At 40.2% G+C, this 25822-nt stretch overlaps 1 protein-coding gene and 1 long non-coding RNA gene across 6 annotated transcripts; one reads left to right on the top strand and one right to left on the bottom strand.

Moving 5' to 3' along the window:
* Window positions 1-254: 254 nt before the first annotated feature.
* On the top strand, window positions 255-8194 carry YEATS4 (YEATS domain containing 4). Of its 3 annotated transcripts, XM_074827258.1 has the most exons (8): window positions 255-303; window positions 723-817; window positions 3090-3209; window positions 3738-3804; window positions 3905-3999; window positions 5413-5505; window positions 5583-5670; window positions 7618-8194. In XM_074827258.1, exons 1-8 carry the CDS (start codon window positions 270-272, stop codon window positions 7785-7787), a joined length of 762 nt encoding a protein of 253 aa, XP_074683359.1. In that variant the 5' UTR covers window positions 255-269; the 3' UTR covers window positions 7788-8194. The 3 variants fall into 3 exon arrangements, with proteins under 3 accessions (XP_074683359.1, XP_074683357.1, XP_074683360.1); XM_074827256.1 differs by lacking the exon at window positions 255-303 and having other exon boundaries at window positions 638-817; XM_074827259.1 differs by lacking the exons at window positions 255-303; window positions 723-817 and adding an exon at window positions 2765-2910.
* Window positions 8195-14022: 5828 nt separating this feature from the next.
* LOC141924569 (uncharacterized) lies at window positions 14023-23373 on the bottom strand. 3 transcript variants are annotated; one of them, XR_012623578.1, is made up of 6 exons: window positions 23215-23373; window positions 21608-21748; window positions 18222-18497; window positions 17989-18076; window positions 17177-17558; window positions 14023-15521 (listed from the first exon to the last, which is right to left on the bottom strand). It is a non-coding gene; the product is annotated as an uncharacterized LOC141924569 (long non-coding RNA). The 3 variants fall into 3 exon arrangements; XR_012623576.1 differs by having other exon boundaries at window positions 14023-17558; XR_012623577.1 differs by having other exon boundaries at window positions 14023-17558; window positions 21620-21748.
* Window positions 23374-25822: the final 2449 nt, after the last annotated feature.

Genomic DNA, 25822 nt, shown 5'->3' with positions numbered 1-25822 from the left:
GACTTGTGCTTCTATATATAGAGAGCAATGTACAGAAGCATACTGGAATTTATTTCCAAGAGTAGAAATCCTGTGTTGGGTTTTCCAAGGCCATTTTGAAATTAAGACATATTGCATGTGCTTTTCATATCTGGTTGGATTCCAGAATAAAAGGACCACCCCCCTATCATGTGCATTCCCTATACAATTATCTTTTTGATTTTTCTGTATTAGAATCACGGATCTTACAGACCAACAGCCGCTGGTGGTGCAACGATAGTAGGACCCCAATGGCCAAGCGCGTGTGCAATAACCCCTGCTCAGGTGAGCTCAGTTTCTACAGGTAGTGCTGTGATGGGCTGCCGTCCATGTTCCAGTTGCAAACAGATTAGAACAGGTTGGTTACAACTGTATCTTCAAAAAACAAAGCAGAACAAAATACAAAGCAGCACAATATTCAAGCCCACCCTTCCCCCTTTCCAAGGGGAGATCTGCAGGGCAGTCATGTGCATGTGGGAGGAAAAGGTTTCTTTACAGCAGGAACTGCATCATTCCCGGTTTTGTCCATTTTAATGTTTCCAGAGTAAAGAGGTTTCTGTAGAAGCTGTTTATTAATTAGAAGTTACACTAACCTCAGGAAATGTAATTTTTCATTGAAGACAGTGAGAGCTTGACCACTTGCAAAATACTGGCCCACATGCCAGTCTTGCCAACTTGCTTTTTTTTTTTTTTTTTTCAACAAGAGCAGATATACTACTTCGAAACTGAGCAGCACTGTCCACATGAGATCTACTTAACGCAAGGAATGGGGCAGGAAATTTTTGCTTCCTGGGAGCAGGTAAGGCATGGCATTCATCATCGCATCATCACCATCTTCTGGTCTGCCAGGAGCCCCGGCACATGGTCTGGGGAGCCACAGGAAGGGGGGCTCTTGAGAGCAGTTTGCAGGCAGGGTCTGGCTGCAGGTCCCGAGAGAAGCTTGAGTTCTCCAGTCCATCCTAGGAACAGAGCTGGGCTGACTGGCGGGTGCAGCTGGGGCACGGAGCAGCCCCATAAATCAGCAACTCCCTCAGACTCATCTCCTCCTGAAATGGAGAAATTAATTACCCTTGGGTCAGCACAGCCCCCTGTGTGTGACCCTGCTTAGGAGGCACAGGGACATCGCTCCCCAGTCACCTGCAAGTCAGTGCCGGTGGGCTTCTTCAGAGATACCGGCACAAAACCACGTCAGCATGGATCTCTGCCTTCACTCAGCCCAACAGTCAGGCGTGTTTCTTGCCCCGAAGTGAATCAATAATGAAAAGTAATGTCAGATGCTCTTCAGGCCTGCCACTTCTGGTAATTAACATGGTTTTAAGAGTCTTCTGACCTCTGTTGCTGTTCAGAGTACTGTGGGAAGCTGTCTGCATTCCTACAAGAACAAAAAAACACTTTGATCATATATTCTGTTATATTCAGTTATGGAGGAAAACAGTGTAAATAAAGGGTCCTGCTAAGCCAACGTGTTTTGATGAAGACAAGGTCTGCTGACGCGAGCTGCTCACACCTAAGCAGGGTGAAATGGTGTAAGTTAATTTCTGATACCTTGTTCACCCAAAGAACTGTCAGGTTCACAGAGCAAACAAAATAGAAGTGACTGGAATCTTTCCTTCTCATGTCTCTTTAGATTTTTTTAAAATTATGGATGTTACTTGTGTACAGCTTTGACTCAGAATCATAGCTTGTTACTTTGTGGTGTGATGTCCTTTTTGGTCAACTGAATACTTACCTACCAAGATGACCAACTGACAACGAGCAAATGTTTAATTATGTAATTAAATCTGCTTGCAGATTAATCATAAAATGGTGGCAAAAAACTAGTTTGTTGTCACCTGAGTAGCCTCATTCTCTATTTTATCTTGCAAAGGTAAATACATGAAATATAGCATCCTCTTAGAGCCTGGTTTATTTTGCATCGTTTGTGGGGTTGCTTCACTGGATTTGTTCGGCTCATTCTGGTAACTGGAAGTTGCCAGAGGAAAGTTCTTTGCTTTTCCTCTGAGAAGCATACACAAATTGGCACACTTCTCTGGCTTTTGGTTCTTGTCTAGAAGACAACAGGATCATATCTTACCAAAGAAGATGATATCCTGTAGATTGCAGAGACATACTTAAGGTTTCTGCAGCAGTCAACCCAGAGATAGGATATTTTGAAGTGGCTGGGCAACTATTCGCATGCTTGCCACTTTTCTTTTTCCCCTTTTTTGTGTCTTATATGGGCTTTTCCTTCCTACTTTATTTGTCTTGTCAGCAGATACTGTCCCCTCACCGGGACTGCTCTGTTCATTCAGGAGGTCTCATTTAACCACGCAGGGACCAGGTGTGTCCTCGGCAATGGCACACAGTGAAACCGGTGAACACCAACACACACTAGCTTAGGGTGTGTGTTCGAAGGCTACTGAAGTAAAAATATGAAAAGAAGGAAGAAAACTGACATAATTCCCCACTCCATTTTAAGTGCTACCGAGCTCACACCGAGCAGCATCTGCGGCCTCCGCGGGAGGGCGCGGCGGCGGAGGGAAGGGGGGGTGCAGTTCGCCGGGCTTAGAGCGGTGCGACGCGCTCCCCCTCTCCTCCTCACGACTGTTAGGGCGCCGCCCAGCAGCGGCTAAACCTAGGGCGGCTCAGAGGGCGGGTTACAGCCGGGCACCGGCCCTGCTGTCCCAACCAGGGTGCGCTGGGGTCCGTCAGGCCTCGCCCAGCCATGGCCCCGCCCCGCCGTGACGCCATGGCGCCGCCGGAAGCTGCGGGGGATGGCGGTGACGGGGCCTGGCGGGGCCTGGCGGCCGCGGGAGCTGAGCCGGGCGGCGCGGCGGCGGGCGGCGCCCCCTCCGGGGCAATATGTTCAAGAGAATGGCAGAGTTCGGGCCTGACTCCGGGGGCAGGGTGAAGGTGCGGGCCCGGGCCCGGGCCCGGCGGCGGGAGGCTCGGCCGGACGGCGGAGGACGAGGGTTGCTCCGCGGGGCCTCTGCGGGCACCGGCTTCGTGCGGGCTACAAATAGCAGCGGGGCAAACGTCTTTCAAAACGTGTCACCTTTGGTTTTCTTTCTGTTTTGTTTGTGTTTTTAAAGGGTGTTACCATTGTGAAGCCGATCGTGTATGGAAACGTCGCACGGTATTTTGGGAAGAAAAGAGAAGAAGATGGTCACACTCACCAATGGACGGTTTACGTCAAGCCTTACAGAAACGAGGTGAGGCGTTAAACGTGCCGGGGGCCGCCGGCCGTCACCGTGGGTCACGGAGAGACAGACCCGGTCGCATTGCGGCCGGGACTGGAGGGCCGGGGGAGGGGCGCGCAGCGGGGCGGGGGGCGCAGCTCCTTGCCCCGGCTGCTGGAGCCAAGTAGCGCTCTGGGGCGGTCAGTTCGGATTTGAAAAAGCCGGGCTTTGAGGAAGGGGCAGAAGGACGTTTGGGCCTAAGGGGAGGAAAGACATAGGCTGGGGGAGGGTTCCAAAAAAGAAGAGAAGGGAGACTCTTTTCCCTCTTCTGAGCGATCTTTCCAGGCTAGGGGAAAACTGGAGTGCATTCCTGGGGACAAAATACTGATAGACCTGCGTGCCAATACTAATTCTTGGATTTACCATCTTGCTTTCCTACTGTGCTTAAAGTCAGAAGAAATACAGTGTTTACGTCAGAAGAAATTATAGGCATGTAGGATGGATGAATAAACAGTGTTTTGGTGTGCTGTATAAATAGAAATAACAACGTCTCTATTTTAGGACATGTCTGCCTATGTGAAAAAAATTCAATTCAAGTTGCATGAAAGCTACGGTAATCCTTTAAGAGGTGGGTTTTGCATTTGTCATATGTTCCTAGAACTGGGATTTTGATTAGTTCCACTGAGGCTTTATCACCCCTGTTAACATCTCTGTGTTTCCTACTGCAGTTGTTACCAAACCACCGTATGAAATCACCGAAACAGGCTGGGGTGAATTTGAAATAATCATTAAGATATTTTTCATTGATCCAAATGAAAGACCTGTAAGTACATTGAACTTTTAATAATACTTAATTAACTATGGTGGCCTGAAGCTGTGCTGTAGGATATTGCTGATCAAAATAAGTCCCGTCAGCCATGGAAGTAATAAAGCCTATTCTTGTAGGAAATGCATTTAATGCCTGGCCACGTTTTCCTGTTTCTGGGCATTACTACTAGCATTTTGTCACTGCTTTTCCTGTGCTTGGCTTTCTGACATTAACTAATACATGACTGCATGTTGCACCTTACCTGGGTTGAGCACATACTGAGGATAGTTTTATCTTTTTTGTTGTTGTTTTTTTTGTCTATCAGATTTGGTCAAAATCAGTCAAAAAGCAGCAAAGGTACTATGCTAGCATTAGCTCTTTCCTAAGAAAACCAGATTAAGACACTTCTCTAGATAAATAAAGTATTGCAATGAATTTCTTTGTTCCCATCCCGTGTTTTAGACTATCTTGCAGGTTTGTTTATCCAGGTTTAGGTAGGAAACTTGATTACTGTATTTTAGTGGAAAGGGATGTTTAATTCTGGAAGGACCGAGTTCCTTCTATCGCATGAACTACAGCAATCCTCTTGGTTTAGCCATTTTTTGCCAAATGAGGGGAAAACTGAATTTGATGTTTTTCTTGAATGTATGAAAATTGATACTAGACTAGAAAGGGCTTCCTGTGCTGTGGTGCTCAGTAGCATCCTGACTTCTTGTATTCCATTCACAACTTGACCAAGCTGTCGTAAAGTTGGTTGGGTGTTTTTTCTTTGTGGCCGTTCTTGGAAGGCCGTTTCGGTGCCTGTCATGTTCTTCCTTTCCGGGAAGTACCAACCGGAGTAAGGTACCGTGCTCTTCCATGACCATTCATGGGCCCCTTCGTGGAAGGGAGTAACTGTGGGCTGTGTCCCCTTCCCAGGTCATGGTCCAGGTGCTCAGCGGTTCCTCAGGGCTGGACAGGGCTCCAGCTCTTCTCCAGCTCCTGCCATTTGCAGGGCAGTAATGGAAGAGTAACTTCTCAGAGAGACATTTCAGTGAAAAGCTATTCATGGCCCCCCCGGTGTTTTTCTTTCACAGGAAGGGGTGATAAGGTCACAGAAAGTACTTTCTAACTGATTAGTTGGGAAAATTGGTTTGAACTAAATCATCTATTTGGAAACATTTACAAGTAGTTTTTATGCACCAATACTAAACCACTTGCCCAGACATTTTTGAAGTGTCAAGAAACCTTTGGGTAGGTGGTGTGTTTAACACTGTATTAAATTTAAGTAATTCTGTTGAAGTTATATGACATTTATTTTTGCGTTCATAAAAGATTTTTAAATTATATACAGTTGTTTGGTAGGAATAAATGCTGCTTGTTGATATCTAGAAGAAGACTTGTATTTCCCTACAATTGTCAAGCTAATAAAATTCTGTCTTTGTATAGGTAACCTTGTATCACTTGCTGAAGCTTTTTCAGTCTGATACCAATGCCATCCTGGGAAAGAAAACTGTAGTTTCTGAATTCTATGATGAAATGGTATGAAAATTTTTAATGTAATCCTCACTTTATTTTGAAGAGTATTAGTGATACCATGTATTTTTCTCCTTCATTAGATATTTCAAGACCCTACTGCAATGATGCAGCAGCTGTTAACAACGTCTCGTCAACTCACGCTAGGTGCTTATAAGCATGAAACAGAGTGTAAGTTGAAAATGAAAATATTTTAATTTTAGAAATAACAATTGTTGGGTTTGCTTTTAGTGTTTTTTATGGGCTGTAACAGTACAATGGATTTAGATGCTGCTAAAAAGTGGTATTTTTGCATTAAATTAACTTCAGCTTTTGCAGAGATACTAATACTTAGTGGAAAACTTTCAAGATTTTCTGTTCTGTGTGCCTGCTGAAAAAAAAAAAGAATTATGAATTACACAGTATGAAGATTGATGGCATGATCTACCCCTAGTTTAACATCTTTGAAATGAGTTAAAACAGAGAATAAATTGAGGCCACTGTTTTGTGGTACAGTTCTGTTCAGCTCATCGGGATGTTAACTGCAAGCAAAGATCACACTTTAAGCACTGGACTATGGAACAATTAGTACTATTTAAGTCAAAGCAGCAACCCTTTGGGGATAAAGAGTAGTGTCTTGAAAGCTCTTCTTGTCTTTTTCCCTTCTGTCTAATTCTTTAACTGTTGGTCATTTTATAACATACTACTTCAGTATAGCTTAATGTTCTTTGCATCCTTTTAATCTAATCTGTCTTTAAATATAACCAGAATATTAAGGGATTTAAAGAAATGAAATTAAAGTACATTGATTCATAAAATATAATGCATTCAGTGATGATTTCTGTTCTGATCTTCTGGATTTCATCTCTTATCTTCTATTCTCAGAAAGCAAATGTAATATTTATTAAGCCCAAATCCTGCCTTGTTAGTTACAAACCCTAATGCCATGGTAGTCTGCCTCACCTGGGCTTTGGCTTATCTGCGTGTTCCCCTGACAACAAAGGTCAGGTATTTTTAGCCAGTGAATTCCTGGAGCTAAGAGTGGTTTTGAGTTTGAAGCTCTACAACATTAGGGTTCCGATTTGCCTTATGTCTGTATGGGGGTGTGGACACATGAACTACTTGTACTTTCTACCTCACTTTAGCCCATCTTGAGGTAGATTTTTGTTACATTGCATGTTGTTATAGTTTACATGTAGAAAATGTTTAATAATTTGAATCATAAAAAAGTCTTGTCCAAATTTAAACTTTTTTTCACTTAAAATTTCTGAATTGTTTCTCCTGAGAGCAGATAGAAACTTTCAGTGGGTTTTTTGTATGTTTCCTTAAAATGTGCTACTGAAGCAGATAAAAACTAAGATTATTTTTTTTTGCGCTGCCCATGATTACGTAATGTCTGGGGTATGAAGGGATATCCATGGCCTCCATAGATTTGTTGGCTTACCAACTTAGTCCAAAAGCTTATATTGAGATGTCCTAACATCAGATATTTGTAAAAGCAAAGGCAGCACCACGAAATCTTTCAGATACCTAGAATTAAACTCCAGTGGGATGGAAAGTAGAACGCAGTTACAGTACATGGAAAAGGAACCACAGGATGGTTGAGGTGCGAAGGCATCTCCAGAGGTCATCTGCTCCAACCCCTCTGCCCAGGCAGGGCCACCTAGAGCCAGTTGTCCAGCACCACGCCCAGATGGCTTTTGAACATCTCCAAGGACGGAGACTCCACAACCTCTCTGGGCAACCTGTGCCAGTGCTTGGTCACCCTCACAGTGGAAAAAGTGTTTCCTGATGTTCAGAGGGAACCTCCTGTATTTCAGTTTGTGCCCATGACCTCACATCCTGTCACTGGGTGTCACATGTAAATTATTTGTAATTCTCTGTAATCTCTAATCTCCCGTTTATTTGCGGTCGTCACGTCGGGTTTTTTTTCCCACTTAAAACAACTCTGGAAAATGATTGGGCTGAATGAGGGCACAAAAAAAGCTTTTGGATACCATTTTGACTACAGTTATTGAATCTCTAAGGCTAACAGTAATCTCTTTCAGGCCACACACGATCCAAATTACTGTTGCAATTAGAAAAAAATAATTTCAACTTTACATGGTACTACAATATTTATTTTTATCACCACCACAGTTGCAGATCTTGAAGTAAAAACCAGGGAGAAGCTGGAAGCGGCCAAAAAGAAAACTAGTTTTGAAATTGCTGAGCTTAAAGAAAGACTAAAAGCAAGTCGTGAAACCATCAACTGTTTAAAGAATGAAATCAGAAAACTTGAAGAAGATGATCAGTCTAAAGATATGTGACGAGTGTTGACTTGCTGAAGAGCCTATACTGTAAACAGAAGGACTTCAGTCATGCAGTTGTATGTGTTCTCTTCAGTTCTGTAACTGAAACTATGTGAATTTTCCTTGCAAATCATTGAAGTATGTGGCAATTGGCTTCATACATGGAAGAAAAAAGAAAGAATATATCCTTGTTTTGTAGTTAAAATCTGTGGGTACTTAACGATTTATTTCAAGTAGGAGGTGTCTTGGAGACCAGACTACTTTTTTTTAAACTGCATTTGAGTGGTGTATGAAAACTTCTTATTGTCTTGTATTAGTTCAGTGTGATTTTACAAAATGCTGGTGTTTACTTTTTTAACTTGTTTTTTCTACTGCTTGTTTAGAGATGCATCTTTAAAGCTAAAAATAAAATACGTGGATTTTTATTTTAGTATTTTTTTGTCTCTGGCCAGTGTGGTCTTCAAGAATAATTGTAAATAGCATACCCTGATTTAAGGCAGAGGTTGAAATACAATGGTATGCCAGTTGCTTAAATCTAGTTACAGTGATTTCTGTATGTCTGTTGTCAGTACAGTGAAAGCACTTTCTGAAAAAGGATTTTAAATAACTTTCAGAGCTACGGATAAAAGTTTCTAGCCCCACATCTGCTTTAACACGTATCAGTGCATCAATTATATGTTATGCTCAGAAGCAGGAAATTATTCTGGTCTTGCTCTGTAGAAGTTTAATATTTGTACAGTACTCTGGTCAGTTCATCACATGTTGTCTCTGCTGCTCCTTCCTCCTCACACTTTCCCCCTGCTCCAGTGTGGGCTCCCTCCTACAGGAGACAGTCCTCCACAAACTTCTCCAACATGAGTCCTTTAGGAACAGACTGCTCCACAGGGTCACAAGTCCTGCCAGCAAATCTGCTCCAGTATGGGCTCCTCTCTCCACAGGGTCATAAGTCCTGCCAGGAGCCTGCTCCAGCACAGGCTTCCCATGGGGTCACAGCCTCCCTCGGGCATCCACCTGCTCTGTCGTGGGGTCCTCCCTGGGCTGCATGTGGATCTCTGCTCCACTGTGGACCTCCGTGGGCTGCAGGGGCACAGCCTGTCCCACCATGGTCTGCACCATGGGCTGCAGGGGAATCTCTGCTCTGGCACCTGGAGCACCTCCTTCCCATCCTTCTTCACTGACCTTGGTGTCTGCAGAGTTTTGCTCTCACACATTCTCAGTCTCTCTGCTGCTGTTGTTCCCCTGGTAGTTTTTTTCCCACTTCTTTAAATACGTTACCACAAAGGCACTACCCCCATCGCTGATGGGCTCAGCCTTGGCCAGGGGCGGGTCCCTCTTGGAGCTGGTTGGCATTGGCTCTGTCAGACATGGAAGCTTCTAGCAGCTTCTCACAAGAAGCCACCCCTGTAGCTCCTCCACTACTAAAACCTTGCTGTGCAAACCCAATACATATTCTTAAGTAACTAGCAAGTGTTCCCCCTGAAAAATCAGTACAGGATCTTTTGTCTGTAACATTTTTTTTTTCCTTTTGTAGAGGTAAATGAGCATGATAGAGATGGCACTACCTCTGGTTTTGAAAAGGCTTGGGCATCTTTTCTACTGTTTCCAGACACTGTGTTACAGTAAACTCTGCTATAGAGAATCAAACATCCTGCATCCTCTCTCCCATAAAAAATAATATTATCAGTGCTTTGAGAACAAAACACTCATTTCTTCATATCTGAAAGAACTGATGATTGGCTTTTACCATGGCTTGGTAAAGATTTAGAACTGAAACAGTTTCAACATTTAATACGCAGGCTCACATTTTTCATTAAGAAAAATAACTGTTAAAACATGGCATATTTAGTTTATTATATATACACATAGGTTGAGGAACAGTTTGTACCAGTGGTGTCCACGCAGATCCAAATTTTTCTGGCTACCTAACTGTTTTGGTTTATTGATTGAGTAGCCAATTTCCCTTTAAGCAGTAGCTGAAGAAGAATGTACTAGGCAATCTCAGTACAGTAGAACGTGCCATTTTCAGAGCTGTGCATTGAAAATGAGACCTGCGTGGGCCACAGTATATTACACATTTTAAGGTTGAAAGAATACTTTTCAGTAAAAAGTTCAAAAAATATCAATATAATTTTATGATACCTTATTACTCAAAGTGTTTGCTTGGCTGCTTCCTTTGACAATCATTAGTGGTAGATTTTTAAGGAAAAATATAGTAAGGTTAGCACAAAGTGAGTCCTTCCATGTATATTCTCTTAGCTTCTGGCAGATTTATTCCATTTCCTGAGGAGGATTTTAACATCCATTTGTGCATGCTGAAACAAAATTGGGAATGGAAGGAACAGTTTTGGTGATACTATGTTGTATGCAACTTTATTATCCTCACATTTTTCAGTTAAAATAACACTAATGTAGAGTAACACAGGTGGAATATTAAATAGGTTCTGCAAGAGCTGTGACTAACAAGAACAAGTCTGCTGCAACAGGCTTGAACAGAGCAAAAAAGAATGGAGTGGTACCTTTTGAATCCAACATTTTCATAGGAGCCTAAAGTATTTTTTGTTTACATTTTTAATAACATCCAATAAACAGCCTAGTATTCAACTTTACAGAAGCAATGATTCTGGCTCCACTGTTAGTAGCCATCAACATGCTAGACGAGTGATGTAATTTTTGTCTGTGGTTAGCATTTTTTTCCCCCCAGTTTTTCTTTCAACCTTTGTAATTTTTTTCCTCTCCTTTGTGCTCTCTGTAAAGATCATACAAGAGTCATAAGGTTCCCCTGTCAACGCTAAGGCAAGAAAATAGTCCTAACATCTGTCTGTTCTGAGCAGTTACTCTTGACAGAAACCAGGAGGAATATCTTCTGCTTTACACCTATTATGGTCTTTGTTTTCATTAGAAAATACTTTCTTCAGATGCTGAGAAAGCAATTGAGCCCTGTATTAGGCAGCAATTAAAGTCTGGAAAAAGTCCATGAGAATTAAGCAGTTTAGGAGTTTGGCTTCAGAATAAATATGAAAAAACCCCACCTCCCTGCATTTGACAAGTAAACCTATAGCTTCCTTCTCTACATGCAACTGCATAGTTCTCAATTAATAGATAGGTTATGTTTGGACCTATGTGTCCAAACCTGCTGTTAAAAGAGGTGTTGATGCAAGCACCTGAGGTAGCATCTGTACACAGTAAATGTATAATATAGTGTTGACCTTCTAGTGCATATCATTTTCAAAGTTACTAGAACTGAAATAAGAGTCGGGCACCTAAAGACACAATTGCATTTGACCACGATTGCCTTGAAGAGAAAGAAAAACCCAAACACTACACTCCGCTTTATTTTTGGCAACCCTGCAAAGATGCGATTCCAGACAAATAGTTACAGTTTGTGCTTGCCAGGGGTGCTAACTTAAATGCTAGCTATTTATATTGCTGAGACTGCCTTTAGACTGTGGTTTCATCCTGAGTTATAATTGTGAAACACAGATGTATTTAAATTTGCTTTGCAAAGGAGGGGGGTGGAAAAAAAAAATCCCTTAATGTGCTATAGGCATGGTTTGGTATCACTGAATTGCAGAGTCATTCGTCCAATTGCCTACACTGAAGCTTTAGCTCCACTTGAGTAACCCTTTGGTAGGTAAAGATAAAACATGGTTTATCTCAGTTTATATGCTTACTGTGATCAATTTTACCAATGAGGAACGTTTACTTTGGGCATCAAACATGCAAAACTGGTAGTTACTGTCATTGCTGCTTCCACTGTGAAGACTTGGGGGTTTTAAGTATTTTAGCTAAGACACGTTAATAGTCACCACAGTAATTTCAGACGCTGTTTACTCACTTGCTACCCAGTATTATTTATCACTAGTCCTTTTTTTACCTAGCTCCATATCATATAGAACTAACTTCTTTCCTTTGCCTTTGGGTTTGGCACACTGCAGTTTACAGGTATACTGCAGTTGTATAAGGCTGTGCCCGGGAGGTTTTGCATCAAAGTGCCATTATCTGACAGGAGATGTGTAAATACACCTAATTCAAAGATGTACTTGAGAATTTTTGTGGTTAGCAGAGATGGGACTGGACAGAACACTAAGTCACCCTGTTTCTTTTCTTTCTAGACAGATGCTGGTAATAACACCAACCTAAAGACACTTCTGCTGCTTATGCATTTAATCCATATTAAATACATCTATGTTTGTTTGCTTCTTACTGGGAATACCGATTTAAGAGCATTTCAGGTTGTTTTCAGACATGCGGTTCTTTTCCAAACACCAGGTGGCAGGTATGTCCAAAATATTCTCCAGTCTCAACAGCATTTTAATTGCTGGGATTTTGACAGATCTGTGATATCTTTGGTTGATCTCATTTGCTTTGAGACTTGATCATCTGATCAGACAACTTGTATTTGTTTTTGTAGAGATGACCAAATTATCTCTTGCATGTTATGAAACTGTTCAGCAGCCTTGTGAGCAAATTGAATGTGCTGTGCCAGGAAGCAAAAAAAAGTGTGAATGTTTGTTTGCAATTTTTGTTCATTTGGCAAGGGAAGCAGCTTTCAAAATACAAATCTCTGGGGTTGTTTTTAGTTTTTTTTTTTTCTTTTTCAGAACAAGATTATATGACAATATGAATGAACAAAACATAATTTAGGTACTCTACTGGACTGTTTGCACTCAATCGCAGGTGCAAAACAGCAGGCTTTTCCACAAGTAAAAGAAATTACTTTTTTAAACTTAATGTTGATAGGGTTAATAAGATTTTTTTTGACTACTTACTGCCTAATGAGTACTATGAATGACCCTTTGGTGTCCAAGTATGCTGAAATTTTAATTTTCCTGAATACAGTAGGGAAGAACAGCTTAAGTTAAGTAAGGGGAAGAAGAGAGAATTAGGATGGTAAAAGAGAGTAGCAACAACGAGAAATTCTTGTTATATATGCATCCTGATATAATTAGTTGGGATTTATTTTAACATTCATTTATGTTACATTTATACTATTTCTGTTTTAAAATGTTTTAAGGTAGAACATGAAATCATAAAAGTTTCCAGTGAAACAGTCTTGCCTATGCAAATAGCTAATACACATCCAAAATTAAAATTTACATTTCAATTTTCATAGGAAAAACCTTGAATGTCTAGTGATCAGGCCATAAAAAGAACTCATTAGCATTGGAATATGCAGTATTTCTCCTACTCCCTCCCTGATAATTACTACACTTTTTAAGGTGTTCATGTGTTAAATGAGCGGCTGGCACTTCTTATTCCCACAGTTGTGGAGAATGCTGTGCTTTAGGACAGAAACAAATTTCATCTAATCTACTGGCTTCTGCTTTGTGGATACTTTCACCTGAAGTGATCAATAGCCTTTTTCTTCTATGTCTAATTCTGCAATGTCTGGCAAATCTCACATTTCTTCACACTCTACAATTCAGCTTTATTTCAAATAGCAGATTTTATTTAACCTCTGATCTAGAATGTTATTAAAATGCATGGTTTTTTTTTAAACATGCTTCTAAGTTTCGCAGTGAAACATTCTGGTATCTTTATTCATAGGATCAAGAAACAAAACATATGGCTAAGAAAGGTCTTCACCTGCTAAATTAATCAGACAAAACTGCACCTCAGTGTAATGACTCTGAACAAAAGATTTGAAGCCATTTCACAGTTAAATCATAGTTTCTAAGCTTGCATCTTTAAGCACTAGCATGCTGGGTAAATACAGGTGTTAAGAGTTGGCAAAACCAACAAGGTTTATGTCTCTATGCATGTAACAAGGGTTGGACTCAAAATTTGGAGAATGAATAGTGCTGCAGCACTCTGCTGTTCCATGTGCTGAGTCTGTTGAATGTAGCAGGGCAAGCATGTGGCTCCTTTTTCCTATGTTTATTTAAGCAAGAATTAATCCGGCTCATTTTTGATTTAATCACTGTCCTGATCAGAGTGATAACTATGTCCCACCTAAAGCGCCATTCAGGTCCTAAGCCACCTGAATTCTGAGCAGGTAATATGGAGAATGCTGACAAGTTAGGTTGGAGGAGCTTGCGGTTAACTTTTGGTGTTATTTCCTGGTTTCTGCATGGAAGTCTATGTAGTAGTTAAAGCATTTACTCCATAAGCTAAATATTCCTGAGGAAGACTGAATCTGCATCTCACAGTTTTAGAAGTTCTTAACCATGAGGTTATGAGAGTAATCTCCATCACTGCTATTCACAGTGAGCTCTGCAAGACTTCTCTAGGACTGGACAGGGAACAGGCGAAGGAAAACCATAGCCTTATTTAGTCATTAGGGCATTGGAGAAAACAAACTGAGCTTTTTTTTTTCAAGCCGAATAAAGCCACCATCTCAGAAAAGGGTTAGATCCTTAGTAAATGAACATGTCTAAACTAGATGGAATTAATTTCCCATTACCTTCAGAAGTCACACACCTTTTTAGTGATTGTAGAAGAAATGTATATATTGGACAAATTGCAACTGATTTTTTTTCCTTCTTGCTACAGGTTAGGCACATTTGCCTGGTGAGGCAAGACGCAGAATAGGCACTTAAACTAGACAGACTGGACTCCACTACCCTCCTACATAGTGTTTGGAAATGATCAAAGCATGTGCTGCTTTGCAAAGCTTTGTGGTTGCTCTGAATCTTCCTTTTTTAGTCCTTATCAGGAACAGCCAGGAACTGCAGTGTTAGATGAACATGGGCATCACCCTGGATCATGACAGAATTATTGTGAGCAGTGTCAGAGAGCAAAACTGATTTGGTATGCACTCAACTGCCAGGCCTGCAAGTCAGCACGTGGCTGCTCCTCTTGGGTAGTAGTTTGTGCTCAAAGAGCACCTCATCGCTGATCAGTCTGCTAGTCCTGTTTCCTGCTAGATTCATTCTACAGTATTTAACAGTCATGAGTCTGCAATTTCAAATAGGTAAGGCAGTCTAGACGAATTTAAAATAAACTGTGTTTTGAGTTTTGCTTACTTTTTATTAAGAAACAAGAAATGAGTCCTAGTCCTTCTGCATTTGTTGAGAATAGAGAAGATACATTTCTAAGGCTGTGAATTCTTTCTAGTATTTTTTTTCCCTCAAGGATAAAAGGCAGAAACAAAGTCATTACTGTAAAGATGATTAATTTATATGAGTTTCAGTGTTACTTTCTTGGAACAGGCTGACACAGTACATATATTTTAAAATGAAAAAGCAGTAAAACTTTTCATGGTTTCATTGTTTGAAAAGTTAAATTTATTTAAAGTTTGTTCATAGTCTAATCTGACCCCATATGGTACTAAACACTTGCAAGTGCCCTGCCTCTGCATTTGGAACTGGAAATGCTTAGTATTTCACTAAATAAATCTGACCTTCAATCCTTGTGAAGTCACCAGGTTTCAATCAGACCTCTGATGAATGAAGGCAATAAATCAGTAAATGAAGAAGCCACGTTTTCATAGTAGAAAGGCCACTTGAGAAAGGGGCCACTTTAATAATGTTTTATATTTCACGATAGTTAGACTTTACAGCAATCCTTTACAAGTATTAAGCTAAGGCTTTTGGAAGTCTGATAGATACCTACGCATAAATTTAAACAAACTGTTTTTCAATTTGTCACCTAGCTATTGCTGCTGTATGCCCTCTCGTTGACTTTGCAGTAAAATTATTTTCTTGTATTTTGTACATTTGCCCAAAGATTTGCCCTTTATAAGTTCCATCTCTCTCCTCAGTTCTATGCTGCAGCCCCTTCACCACTCAACAAGTACTGAAGACAAATGATCTGTAAGACAAAATGCAAAATATAATTTGTTTTTGCTGTTGCTGTTACTTCCAGAGATTTATCCGACACTGATGCTGTAGAGTGCTAGCTTCAGAGTCTTGCCTAAATCTAGAGGTAGTTTGTGTGACAATACATTTTGTAACCATCTAACAGCTATCCACACAGAAGCACGTTGAACTTTGTTAGCGACCATTATACCTGTGTCACCCCTCTGTGGCCTTGTGTAAAAATGCAACAAAAACCCAAATCCCTGTGGCTGAACCTTTATTGTAGTGTCCCTGATATAAAAAATAAAATTTGCTGATCTACAGTATTTTAATAATAGTAACATTTTATAAACTGCATCTAATGCTAAATCATTGATGTGCTGTGCCAGAGACTTGTTATCATTACAGCTTTGGTTGGAATTTCTGTCTAAAAAAACCCCACCACCAAATAAATCAACTCAGTTACTTGGGTGCATTCTGATCGCTTTACTGCTCCGTAGTCATACCTGGTTTTTGAGTACTGACTGTGGTTTACTCCACTTGGACTAGAATTGCATCCAAACTAACTTCAGTAAAGACACTTTGTAATTGTGAAGCAGAACTGGGTTTGAAATAACATTCTCATGATCAAAGATTCTAAGAAGCTTTTGTAGTAATTGGAGAGTAACAACTATATAAAATGTGTTTGCTTCTCATATTCAAATTAAGCATAAAGATAAAATGCATGAGAGGCTTATTAAATGAACATACAGATACTGCATCTGATAAGATCAAAGCAATTGAGTGGGATTTTAATTTAGGCATTTGACTGACTTTGTCTAAAAAAAAAGTGGTTTTGAAGTAATGTTGGCCTTGTTCCATAATATCACTCAGTTGTGGGTTGCTCCACTGGGCTATTCCCTCCACTGCTGATATATTATTATTTATATCGTATCCTGAGAATACTGTACATGTAAAATGCACAGGCAGAGTTCCGGGCCTGAAGGCCTTCGATCTAAATGGGCAATATAGGATGGGTGGTATAAGAAATTGTAGTTCTTTACTTGAACTCTAAGCAATGTCTTTCAGCTCTAAAATTACACTCTTTATCCACTTTGAACTGAAGAAACATTCAGTACAGATCTCATCCTGTGGCAACACAACTCAGTCTGACTATAGTGGATAAGTGAAGCGACTGCTATCTATGGGTTTCACCATCTTTAACAAAATAAGCTTATTTTAAAAAACTGGTATTCCTGGAATGCTTGCATGAGAATTGCTCTTATGGTTTTAAAAAAGGAGAGATGGAAACAAAACTTGAGCCAAAATTTTCTGAAAATCTCCCATTTGTATCAAAAGGGCTTTGATTTGAGGGTTGGAGTGGGCATGCAGTTGTTTGGTACAGAACTAAGTAGCCTTGGGAAGAAAACTTAAGAACAAAAACCTTAAGCATCTTGCTTCATTACTTTGACAAAATAAGCCTGTACCCGCCAATTATGAATGCAGAACAAAAACCCCAAATACTTTAGGACTGCTTCATAGAGGTTTGCACTGACAAGTGGTCTTGAATGAGACCAGGATATGCAGCCTGCCCGGAGCTCTGACACAAAGAGCAATTATTTGAACATCTCAGGGAAGGCCAAGGGTATGACAGACAGAAAAGGAAAAAAGCCATCAAAGATCACCTACGGTCGGTCCACAGTTACCAGTTTGGTTCTGCTGTCATAATGAAGCTCTCTTTCACAAGGCGCCTGCAGCTTTCTCAGCAGTGGAATGAATTTCCCCAAGAGTCAGACTCATAAACTTCAACTTTTCTCACTTGAAGATCTATTTCTTTGGGATTCTTCAATATAAATACAAGCCATTTTAAAAAATGCTTCATTAAAGCAAAACCTGTTCTGTTGTCTTTCTCTCCTCCTGCTAAGAGGCAGTATGGAATAACAACACTATTGGGACAAATCTCTCTCTGTAGTAGTTAGCTGGTCCCATCTGAATCGAACTGCTTTGGGAAAAATTCCATGAGCAGGACTTCCTTGGTCTCCACCCTTCAGACTCTTCCCCATCCTTGTTTCTGTGTGAGAGAATAATGTTGGTATATATTTTGATTCTGTCCCTGATTTGGCTTAAAATATGTGCTATTATATGTAATTGAAGGGAAATATAATTATTCCTGCTTAAAATAATTATTGCTTAAAATACCATTAAACTAACAAGTCTGCTTTTATTTCCATTGTTTCAAGCAATTATGTACTTTGCTTCTACCAGCTTTCTGTGTGAATTTAGGCAGTCCTAAAACTGAGAAATAATAAATTCTCTGCAAAATGAGGCACTGTAAAAGCAGCTTTATATTCCATTACCAATAATTCTGCTTTACCATACTTCATCTCTTCTTCTATGCCTCTTCTGAGGGAACATGCCCAAAATTATCTCAGACTTGTATTTTGGCTGTCTCAGCTCTAATTTTAAAAGTTGCTTTTTCAAGGACTAGAGTGGTTCCTCACCTTGGATGGCCTGTTACCCTCACTTAATGGTTTCTGCCCACATGGTAAGAAGGTTCTCACTTTCCTGAAGAAGTCCACTCCTTATATACTGGGGAGAAATAAAAAAATTCTGGCATTTATATTTTTCTTCTCTTAAAATGACATGCTATGATCAGTAGTTCAGCAGCAGCTTCATAAACTGAGCCTTTCCCCAAGCAGGGGTGAGACCCTTCAAGAGAGTGGGTAGGTAATACCTTTCACAGTCCTCTGATTTTCATCTGTCTGTATACATCAGAGTGCTCAGTCATCCATTCACGTCTGGATGTGATTTTGGAGTACGTGGGGCAAAAGCACATGAATGAAGGAGAGCAGAGCCTGCTGTACCAGTGTTCAGAGCTGCTGATCTTGCACTTCCTTTGACGACTGTTTTCACTAACAAATTATGATTAAGAGGCAGGAAAGAAGAGTAATCCTGCCAGTGTGAGCCTGGGTTTCCTCTGCAGATTTACTGCTGAGCAGGCAGAGTTGTTCTGGAAGACAGAGAGTGTGTTTCAATGTTTTTCAACATGACAATTTGACTTCTTCAGAGAAGCTTTTATTTCTTGTATAAAGTAATATAACCACCACAGAGAAACTGCACAAGGTCACTGTGGGTCCAATTTACTTCACTATTTACATCAAAGTTAATTTGAAGTAATGTATTTTATCTTTTCTACTCCAGATAGGAAAAACACCATTATATCTGATTTTGCTAAGTCAGATCTATCACTGCTAGGGGAAAAAAATCCATGTTGCAACTTTAAATGTTCCTTTAAACGTTCTTCCTGAGCACACCAAAAGGCAATTTTCTCAAAAAAGCCCAGGTACCTCTCTCATTGCACAGGGTACAATAACTTGTGTCTTAGAGAAAGGAGTTTCAGAAAGGCAGATACAGAACTCTGGTATGTAATGTAGATTAGAATTTGACATTAAAGACCATCTCTCAAAGACAATTCAGTCATTCTGCCAACCACAATGTCCCTTAGTTATGCAAATGACCAAGTAGAGCATTGGCCTATGCCAATGCTAACTATACATTTTTGTGAAGGTACCTGCTGCGTTTTTAAACAGGGTCCCCTCAGAGTTATTTTAACAATCTCCAAGCATGGAAAAAAAGTTTATTTAAATGTAGTCCTGGAACTTGGGATGATTAATCCATCCACTCATGCAAAGCACCGAAAAGATACTTTGAAGTTTTTATAAAAAACATTCTGTAAGTCATACTGTAAGCTGATGGCAAAATACATACCACTAACACCTGTTCTAGTAAAAGTTACATCAATTTGCCAGTTTTCTTTTCTCATTGTCTCAGATCTCATATGCTACACCAGACTTTCTGCTACTGCAGTGCTTTTCCTGACTGGAAACAGTAGCAGGACATATTCTTGTAAGGATGCAGGCCCCAAGGAAAAAGTAGTGTTATTTTAAACATTTTCTCCCTAGTAGTCACCATTCATAACTTACAATATATACTGTGGAAAGACTAAGAAAACCATTGATTGATTTAAATCTACCTTAATTTTTTACCAAAGGCAAAAACTCCACACACTGGTGCTTAATCATACTTTGCATCATGTACAAGCATGCAGTTTTCCATACAAATTCCATAAGGTGTTTAATCTGCTATTGCAAAAATACTTATTTGCATACAATCACACCCTGCTGTGGTTTTAAATGTTTTCTGAGAATACATTTTGAGCCTATTATCTTAACCTCACTGCCTTTCTACCCACATATAGACTACCAGACATGCAAACCCTTTAATTTTTATTCAGGCCTGACTGTAATTAAGTTGAAGTGCATTTGTTCTTTAAAACTATAGGACTCAGCTTATTCCATAAGTATTCTTGGTGAACACACTGTCGTTAAATTGCTGAGCTGTAGCAGGGTCTGCAGCTTACAAATAAAAGTTCTTATTACAGGAGAAAACAGTGATGGGCAGTTTTGGGTATTTTTGTAGTCTGTTCATGCCATACATACTAGCTGTTGAACAGAAGCAGCCAGTCACAAACAGCACTATCTTATCTTTCAAAAATCTTAACCCAAATACCAAGAAGTACTGACCCTAGTTAGAGAACTCAGGGTGAAGAACACCTTTTTACCAGCTTTCGTGTTGGAGACAGGATTGATGCAAATGCAGAGAATACACACTTACACAATCACATCGTTGTGACACAGCAGCACATGCTATGCTAGGTATACTCTTCCCCATCATTCAGTGTCTGACAAACTAATTATATATCATTTGTTTAAGGAAGACACTGGAAGTAAAAAACAAAACTGTAAGCATGGACAACAGTACCATTTACTGACTCCTGCTATAGCTGCACCCTGACGAACAACTCCTCTTCTTGATGTATTTTTACTAAGTATTTTAATGACTACTGTCAAGCCACTAGACAGAAAGTACCACAGCTGACTCTTGACTTCTTTATGGCAAGAGTCCAAAGTGTCTTATCCCCACTATGTTCTTGCACTGAGTTTTAATATATATTAGTTAACCCAGACCAAATATATTCCACTTTTGTCAATGAATATAGCATATAAAATAATGTATAGTTAGGGCACAAGCACATGGTAAGAACCTGTCTTAACAAGACTGAACCATGGAGGTTGTAATGGGCCTCAGGAGGCCACCTAGGACCACCTACTGCTCAAAGCAGGGCCAGTTAGATTGCTCAGGATGATGTCTAGTCAAGCTTTGAGTGTCTCCCAGGAAGGAGGTTGCACAACCTCTCTGGGCAACTTGTTCCAATATTTGACCACCTTCATTACATAAACAAACAAATAAATAAATATATAACTCTATCTCTATATCTAAGCAGAATTTACCATGTTTCAACATGTGTCCATTCCCTCTTGGTCTTTCACTACGCACCTCTGAGAAGAATCTGGCTTGGTCTTCCATGCAGACAATAGCAGTAAGATCTTCCCTTAGCCACCTCCTCAGGGCTGAACAATATCAGTTCTCTTGGTCTTTTCACAATACACCATTTTTTCAGTCCCCTGACCATCTTGGTGTCTCTCTCCTGTGCTAGCTGCCAAATGGCCATACTGTATCAGACTACACAGGTATGCCTAATTTGCTTCTGAACTTAATGACCAGGACTAAACAGTCAGGAAGAGAGTATAAAGAACAGGTCAGGTATAGCACAAACCTTCTTGATATATATTCAGACTTTTCAATAAATCATTCATTAGGAAAAACCTGAGCCAAAGGCCACTGTATTCCATTCCATTCACTAGCTGCCAGTGCACCGCTTCTCTTTTGAGTTTAGTCCCTTCTGGAAAGTAATGACAGTTTTAGCTGCTACATTTCTGGAAGCAGTGAGCTCCATACTTGAGTCCTGCAGCATTTGAGAAAAAGACTACCTTTTGGTTGTTTTAAAGCTGCTGTCCACTATTTCCCCACTTACTAGAAAAAGTGAATGCGAGCTCCCTACTTTCTCTCCAAAAGTCATCATTTTATATTATTCTATCACCTTCCCTCAGTCATCCAGGCATTGTCACTTTTGTCTTTTTCAAGCTGAAAAGTCCAAGTGTTGGTAGTCATGTTTTAAACAGAAACTACTCTCCATATTTTATTATTTTCTACCTTTACCTTCTTTCTGACCTGGGAAACCAGAGCTTCATACTGTTCTCTAGATGTGGCCGTACCGCTGATGTACACAAAGATGTCACAACGTTTTCTGCTCCATTCTGCCTTCATTTTCTAGTAATTCCTGGTATTCTTCTCTTGGAACTGCAAATGAAGTTTCCAAAGAATCACCTATAGAGACTCTAAGAGCTCCTTCATCAGCAATAACAGCATATGTAGAACTTAACACTGGGCACACATAATTAAGATCAGTTTTGCCTGTATGCATTACTTTACAGTTATCGAGACTAAATTTCAACTTCTAGTTGAACACCCATGCTGCTCAGCAGAATGAGATCCGTTGAAACTCCTCGCTGTCAGCTTCATACTCCGCTACTGTAAAGGATTTTGCATCAGCAGCAAACTGTGCTGCTTCCTTACTCACGCTCCTTCCAAAGACCATTTGTGAGTATGCTAACTAGTGCAGGTCCCAGCATGAAGCCCTGTGGGAGTCCAATCATAACTCTCCCGCAGTGTAAAAAACGACTATTTATTGCTACCCCATTAACTCTTCTCTTTCAGCTAGTTATAATTCACAGGACAGGTTTCCTTCCTAACCTATGACAGCTAATGCTCTTTAGCAGCACTGGTGAGGGACTGTGCCAAAAGCTCTTTTGAAATCACTACAATGAATCTATCACCCTGGTTTATCAGTTTGTTGATTTCGTCAAAGAACTTCATAATTATGACAAAGCTTCTCTATCTACAAAACCCCATGTTGATTTTTCCATAGCCTGACGTATTTGTCTGTACGCTGACGCCTCAGTCCAGCTCTCTGTCATTCATTTGCTTGCGATGTGAGACAAGTCTTGGTGACTACAGCGGTAAGAGGACTCAGATGCTGCAAATGAACGCTTATGATCCTCAAATCCAAAATGAATGTCTTCAAAATTCTCATCTAGTTGCTTTCCAGCTACGGAAGTGCTCACATTCCATTAATTCTTATTTCAGTGAGGTTCCCAAAACATCTCTGACCACTTTAGCATATACTTCCCAGCAAGCTAATTCTACTCCTAAAAGTTCAGCCCAGACAGTCACAACTAAATGACTTGAGTGGCTAGGATTAAGGAAGCTGGAATAACCCTATGGTGGTTATAGCACGCCCAGGTGAAAGAAAATATTAGTTTCTATGTTCACAGATGGAGGATGAAACCAAACCCAGGTCCCCCACAAGCCAAGTTTTCGGGGTTTAATCACTGAACTATAAGAAAAGGGCAGGATGATTTCTCCTGTCCATTAAATATTCACATCCTGTGTAAAGGGGCCCCCTTAGGCATCTAACATGAAAGAGTTTACTGAGGTGAACTCCAAGTGGAGTAAGCAGCTCCTTCCAACTCAGTTTTGACCATGTTGAGAGACACACTTATAAGTTTTGCAGCTGTACTTGCCTGCCTGCTCTGCCTCTGCATTGAAATACCTCCCATGTAGCTGTGTTGGCAAAACGGACTATTTGTCCATGTCCTGGTTATGAACTTGCAGTGTGGACATAACTTAACATTCCTTAATTAGCACTGTAGCAACTGAGACAAAGGCGCATAGTCCATCTCCCAGTTTTCCAATAGCAGTCATACCTGCTCATGGGACACAACAGACAGAAGCCCCGGTCATGGTGACTTCAGTCACATAAATGTCATTGGCCTTTCACAGTGAAAAGTTTCACCAGTTTCTTGTTCAGAGTGGATCCCACGTGATCCTGTTCCTCCACTTGCTTCCTCCATGTACCATATAGGAAACCTGGATAGAGAACAGGTTGCGATTGATTTCCCCTACCAGCAAGGTTCTTCAATGTTAACTGCCACAAATCTGAGCAGTGCAGTACCAAGGCCCTCTGTAGACCTAATCCCCACTCCCTTGTAAGTAAAATGAAACTATATTTCTTCTCTTGTAAAGGAAACACAGAAATAATTCCAGTAATGCTAATGAAGTATCACAATGACAAATGCCCTAAGAATACCTAAGTAGTTATTCACTGAACGAATAAATAAATAAGGCAATGGGCACTTGCTGCATGCAGAGATTTAAAATAACCAGCTATTTTCTTCTGTGAGAGGCATCTATTTTGTGTCCTGAATGAGGAAGTGGCAAAATAGAAAAATGGTGTCTCATAGGCTACTGAATTCTATCATACTTTGCACTCACAAGGGAGTCAAAACTACAGTTGCACAAGTTGCCTGATTTTTAGAAGTCTGACATTGTGACAATGCCCTTTGAACACTGTTTTGTACACAGTACACAGTCAAGTTCTAAAGCACAGTTCTGAAGCCCTGAAACTCTGAAATACAAAGGGGTGAAGTAAGGACATAGCAGCAATCTTCACTTGGAATTTCCTTGCTTTTGTCAGCTGAAGTCAAATCTTGAATGTTATTGCAACACACTGTAGCTTTTTTGCATGTAATTAGATTTACATCCCCCTTGGTTATCACAGGCTAGTTGGAAACAGACCTGTACATTCTACAATCAACACACTGATGCAAGTTACAGGAACTGCATGCAGCAGCCTTTGTCAGGGAAATGAAAACAGTTCAATTTCGTTAAGCAGAACATTCATTTGTGAGGAGAACTGAATTAGTATATAAACTTGGGAGGCCCAAAAGGCAGCTTCACTCGCAATGATGTTTTTCAGGCTTTCAATCTTCAAATGGTAAGGGACCAAATATCTTGTATCTCAATGAGTAAAATGCATAGTATCTCAGACAACAAGCTCAGCCTAAAATGAGGTCAGGGAACATACCTAAGTTTAAAGTTATGTTTTTGCAGCGCATTGTGTTATCTTTGAAAGTCTACGGACCAACTGTCACAGTGACAAATACCCTAAGTACATTACTTAGAGCTCATGGATACTTTAACCATGTCAGTGATATAGTTGTAGAGAACAAGACAATTTATACAACCGAGGAAAACCAAATTACAATACAAATAGCCACCTGAGGAATTCCTGAATGATCAGGTCTGCTCCACTTTCCTGAATACCACAGAAATAAGAGCAGAAGGTCTGTCATATTCCAGCATTCATTTGAGGAAATGTTTCACTGTGTGAATTAAAATGTCGAGCTGCAAGACACCTTTATTTACTATTGGATTTGAACTTTTTTTTTTCACTTTGAAATGATGACAACTTAACTAATGACAGTACTCAATGAAGTAGTGAACTACTGGTTTAAATTGTTGGCTCAGTCTTGTACTTCCTTCTGAAAAAAGAGAAGACTATTAACTTTACTGGGGAGGTGTTCTTTCTTAAGACGTGCAGGATCAGGCTGTAAGTGGCTGCTGTATAGCCCTTACTGTATGCAAGGGCTTTGTTCAGTTGTGAAAACAAAAACTTCTTGATTTCATATACAAAGGGTCATTCTACTTTGTATGCCACACATGAGGGGAGGCAGAATGTGACATGACTGGCCTTACTCTGTTCAGCTAGCACACTCAGTCCAACTCTCTTCGTAAATCTGTTTTCCAGCTTCTGAAATGTTGTTATAGACTGAATGTGTGTTTTTTTAAGAAAAGAAGTTTTTGTTACAGTGTCAAATGGATTTTGCAACAGGAGGGTCAGAATAAAATTACACTCTAGGCAGCTTCTTACAGCAGAGAAAGAGAGTGAGCTTCTGTACCACATCTCAACCAGAAACATGCTTTCCCTGCTGAGTCATAAACCCTGAAAGACAGTGCTTATAATAGAGCCCTCACCTATAGCTGGGTTAGGTCGTGCCTATAGCAATATCAAAGGCCTTCTTTATTACAATACAAAGTGATTGCAAAGTTCTATGATTTGTCATGAGGCTGTTCCTATGGTTTTATTTTTAAGAGAAACTGTTTACTCTCCTATGTTTACTTCAGGAGTAGAATTTGTAGTTGAAACATTAAGGATCTGAATCAGTATTCATCTCAAAAAGTACATCCAGGCTTCATGCTGGGATATACATATCTCATACTGATCAGAAAACACTTCTCGGATGAGAAGACAAACTATACACAAAATGAGATAGGTTGCAAAGTTCTTGGGAAGAAGAAATGTGGCTCCTTCACTTTATACCCTTGAGGTGTTTCTTGAATCTCTGAACAACATATGAAAGGAAACTGCAGAAACATAATGCAGAATTCAGCATTCTATTCCCCAAGAGTCCCGTCTCTGTCAGGCCCACACATTAAGAAAGAATATAAGATAAGTAAGGGAGCACTTTCTTA

Source organism: Strix aluco, chromosome 5, assembly GCF_031877795.1.
Source record: "Strix aluco isolate bStrAlu1 chromosome 5, bStrAlu1.hap1, whole genome shotgun sequence".
Taxonomy (NCBI): Eukaryota; Metazoa; Chordata; class Aves; order Strigiformes; family Strigidae; genus Strix; species Strix aluco.
The sequence above is the reverse complement of the archived record's forward strand: the minus strand, read 5'-3'. Positions and strand labels throughout refer to the sequence as shown.